Genomic DNA, 4,750 nt, shown 5'->3' on the forward strand with positions numbered 1-4,750 from the left:
ATTTGTTTTTTTTTTTTTTTTTTTTTTTTTTTTTTTTTTTTTTTTATTTGTTTTTTTTTTTTTTTTTTTTTTGTTTTTTTTTTTTTTTTTTTTAACATGGTAGTGTTTTGACCTCAAATATTTGTTAGAACTGCTACTGAAATGAACTTATAGCTGGACAACGTCTGAACCTTGAAGATGCCTGTTCCAGTCCAGTTTAGGGTCCAATGCAGACAGTTCCATACTCTCATCCCCCAGCCCAAGGGCCTTTGCAAATCTTTCATTTTATGCCAAGTTCCCTAACAGAGGACTATATCAACTTGTACAGAATATCAAGATCTCATCCTCTATTTTAGGTTCCATGTCAAATAAAGCTGAGTTAGGTTGCCCAAACACTCACCGGATAGATTACATCAGATAGTGTACCACATAAAATTGAAATTTTGAACAAAATACATCTCTCCACCTTTGGTCTCACGCAGAAATTAAAGTCTCCAAATATAGACAATACTATCTGTTCTCCAGCTCTTCTCCAGAATCATGAGTCCCAGCCAGGTCGGCCCATCTGCACTCCCGGTTAAAGTCTGGTCCTTTCCTCAGCAGTTGCCGCATGGAGCCGTCTTCCAGAATGAATGCCGCTCCTTCAGCACCTCCAGAGCTGGAGAACTCCAGCTGTGAGTCTCAGGTGCCACACACAGACCCAAAGTTCCAGGGAGCTATCAGGTCACACAAGAAAGAGCAAAGCACCTCAAAAATTTAGAAGTAACAACCAAAGCCCGGGAACAAATGTGACTGCTGCAAGAGCTTACAATCTAGGCCCTAATTCCTGCATGTGAGAGCATTTTCCAAACAAAATTACTTTCCAAACAAAAACACTGAACAATCAAAACTCATATTGAGGTCATTAACCACAGACCATAGCAGAAAACGTAGTGGTAAGTGAGACAGAGCGTAGACAGAGGAAAAAAGAGAAAACAAAAGGCTCTCTGGTTTCAGCTTCTCCAGGGTGTCAGCCGATCTCCACGAGTTGACCAGAATCCATTGGCTGCAAACCGCCGACCGCGCTCACGACGACTCGCTCTTCTCTATCCGCCGGACCAGCTCCACCAGCATCTCTGCCATCTTCGCGATCTCCTTGGCCTTCTCCTCTGCCTTCTCGCACCTCTTGGCAGCCCAACCCTCGGCCGTGTCGCCTGGGCTCTGGAGGTGGTTGAGGGCGCTCTCCTCCGAGGCCTCCACCTGCGTTTTGATCTGGATGAGATTATTGTCCATGTCCCACAGCTTGCTGCGGTTCCGCAGGTACGCCCGCCCGTGCTCGCGCCTTAGCAACCTCAATACAATATTCTTTTTTTTTTTCCTTGAGACAGGGCCTCGCCCTGTCACCGAGACTGGAGTGCAGTGGCACGATCTTGACTCACTGCAGTTTCCACTGCCAGGTTCAGGCAATTCTCATGCCTCAGCCTCCTGAGTAGCAGGGATTACAGGTGCATGCCAACATGCCTAGCTAATTTTTGTATTTGCAGTAGAGATGGGGTTTCACTATGTAGGCCAGGCTGGTCTTGAACTTCTGACTTCAAGTGATCTGCCTGTCTTGGCCTCCCAAAGTGCTGGGATTACAGCACTGTGGCCTGGCCTAAGTACAGTACACCATGCCTGGCCGAACTACAGTATTCTTGATCTGCCCAAACACTGAAGAACACCCTGATAAAGCATAAACAACATCATTTTTGAATATATGAGGAAAATGCTTATTAAATTTTGTTAAAGTAATTGGATTTAACTTAGACAAGATGTGCAATGCACTAGAAAAGTTAAACAAAACAAAAGAGGAGCAATTTGTGGGCTTTTTGGGAAAATGAAATTTATTTTGAAGTTGTGCTAGTCACAGTTATTTGGTATTACTATTTCTAATGTCATTAGATATATTAGCAAAAACCTAACATATCTAAGTTTCACAATGGAGAAAACATTTGTTGTTGTTATTATTATTATTATTATGGAGATTGAGTCTTACTCTGTCACCCAGGTTGGAGTACAGTGGTGCAGTCTCAGCTCACTGCCACTTCCGCCTCCCAGGTTCAAGTGATTCTCCTGCCTCAGCCTCCTGAGTAGCTGGGATTACAAGTGCCTGCTACCACACCCAACTAATTTTTGTATTTTTAGTAGAGATGGGATTTCCACATGCTGGCCAGGCTGGTCTTGAACTCCTGACCTTATGATCAGCCCACCTCAGCCTCCCAAAATGTTAGTATTACAGGTGTGAGCCACCCAGCCAGAAAACATTTTTTAAATTTTAGAGAAAATAGTTCTTTTTTTTTTCTGAGTCCGCTTGCTAGAGAAGAGAAAATAGTTCTAAGACAAAATATATTGAACAAGATGACAATCAAATAAAATATGCAGAAATTAGAGCAAAGAAACAAAAAAGTTTATATAAATTTCATAAATGAGATGATTCATGTACAAATAACCATTCAACATTTCCATAGAGCATGTTTTCTAGCTATGATAGATTGAAGTGATATTTGAACAAATCAATTATCATACTTTAATTTTAGTTTTCTTTGTAATGCCCCAGCATTATAAAAACTTTGAAACAACTTAATAAATAGTCTCCTTCATTTTTTTTTTTTTTGAGACAGAGTCTTGCTCTGTTGCCCAGGCTACAGTTCAGTGATGCGGTCTTAGCTCACAGCAACCTCCACTGTCCGGGTTCAAACGATTCTCCTACCTCAGCCCCTTGAATAGCTGAGACTATTTTTGTATTTTGGGTAGAGATGGGGTTTCACCATGTTGGCCAGGCTGGTCTTGAACTCCTGACCTCAGGTGATCCACCCGCCTCAGCCTCCCAAAGTGTTGGGATTACAGGTGTGAGCCACCACACCTGGCCAGAACTTAGTAAATATTCTATGAATAAATTGTTTTTAAAAGATTTTAGACCAGGCATGATGCCTTGTGCCTGTAATCCTAGCACTTTGAAGGCCAAGGTGGGAAGATTGCTTGAGGCCAGGAGTTCAAGACCAGCCTCAGCAAAATAGCCAGACATCCTAGTATTTTTTTTTAAAAAAAGTAAAAAAAATTAAAAACTGCAATATAACTGAAAGCAATTTGTATAGTAAAATTAAAATATCTGCAATATTTTTGTTATAATTATTTATATGCATTACAATAAACAATTAATGGCATCATTTTATTATGTTATATGATGCTAGTGGTAAGATTAGTGCTTACTTTGGGGCTGGGTGCAGTGGCTAACACCTGTAATCCTAGCAATTTGAAAGACTGAGGTGGGTGGATCAGTTGAGTCCAGGAGTTTGATGTGAGCCTTAGCAATATGGCTAAACGCTATTACTACAAAAAATGCAAAAATTAGCTGAGCATGCTGGCTTTCTACCAGCTACTCAGGAGGCTGAAGTGGGAGGACGACTTGAGTCTGGGAGGCAGAGGTTGCAGTGCTCAGACAGCACCACTGCACTCCAGCCTGTGTGACAGGATACCCTGTCTCCAAAAAAAAAAGAATAGTGCTCACTTTGTGGGATACAGAATAGAAAGGGGCATAAACATGCACAAAGGTATTGAGTTATACACTTAAGCTTTGTGCACTTTACTGTATATGGGTTGTAGCTCAGTGTGAATGTTTAAAAACTCATGGTTCATTTTTGGTTTTTGTTTTGAGAAGGAGTCTTGCTTTGTCGCCTATACTGGAGTGCAATGGCATGATCTCAGCTCACTGCAACCTCCATCTCCCAGGTTCAAGTGATTCTCCTGCCTCAGCCTCCCGAGTAGCTGGGATTACAGGCACCTACCACCATGCCCGGCTAATTTGTGTGTTTTTAGTACAACCAGTGTTTCACCATGTTGGCCAGGCTGGTCTTGGACTCCTGACCTCAGGTGATCTTCTTGCCTCGGCCTCCTAAAGTGCTGGGATTACAGGTGTGAGCCACAAAGCCTGGCCCATGGTTCATTTTTTAACATAAATATGGCATCAGCTGAGTGAAATTTCTCCAAATTAATAAAAAAATTTGTCCGGTGTGGTAGCTCACGCCTGTAATCTCAGCACTCTGGGAGGCCAAGGCAGGTGGATCACCTGAGGTCAGGAGTTTGAGACGAGCCTGGCCAACATAGTGAAACTCCGGTCTCTACTAAAAACACAAAAATCAGCTGGGCTTTGTGTTGCACACCTGTAATCCGAGCTATTCAAGAGGCTGAGGCAGGAGAATCACTTGAAGCCAGGGGCGAAGGTTGCAGTGAGCTGAGATCACACCACTGTACTCCAGCCTGGGCGTTTTAGCAAGACTCTGTCTCAGAAAAAAAAATTATATATCTATAACCACTCAAAAATGTTTGTCTGCACTGGTCTTGCTGCCAGGAGAAAACGAAATAGGGGAAAGTTTTGATTGTTATCTCTAGTTTCAGCAAAATAGAGATTTTGCTGAAAAATGAAGGCAAAAAAAATAAAGTTTAAAATAAATATCTAATTTTTAAATTACATATGTCTTTAAAACTCATCCAGATGTCATCAGTCCACTAACAGAATAGCCAGACATGGGTAAAAATAATTAATTTTGGTCCTCTTGGATGTTATGCCAATTCTTTTTTTTTTCTTTTTGAGACAGAGTTTCACTCTTGTTACCCAGGCTGGAGTGCAATGGCGCGATCTCGGTTCACCGCAACCTCCGCCTCCTGGGTTCAGGCAATTCTCCTGCCTCAGCCTCCTGAGTAGCTGGGATTACAGGCACGCGCCACCATGCCCAGCTAATGTTTTTTTTTGTAG

At 42.2% G+C, this 4,750-nt stretch overlaps 1 protein-coding gene across 1 annotated transcript in view; it reads right to left on the reverse strand.

The window, feature by feature from the left end:
• Positions 1 to 394: 394 nt before the first annotated feature.
• LOC108303109 (MORF4 family-associated protein 1-like) overlaps positions 395 to 4,750 on the reverse strand; it is a 25,868-nt gene continuing 21,512 nt past the window's right edge. Inside the window, exon 2 of the mRNA XM_017526880.2 lies at positions 395 to 1,309. Coding sequence (XP_017382369.1) covers positions 1,045 to 1,309 — 265 coding nt within the window. The 3' untranslated portion in view covers positions 395 to 1,044. The remainder of the gene's footprint in view (positions 1,310 to 4,750) is intronic.

The sequence above is a fragment of the Cebus imitator genome, unplaced genomic scaffold (genome assembly GCF_001604975.1).
Source record: "Cebus imitator isolate Cc_AM_T3 unplaced genomic scaffold, Cebus_imitator-1.0 Scaffold45, whole genome shotgun sequence".
Lineage (NCBI taxonomy): Eukaryota > Metazoa > Chordata > Mammalia > Primates > Cebidae > Cebus > Cebus imitator.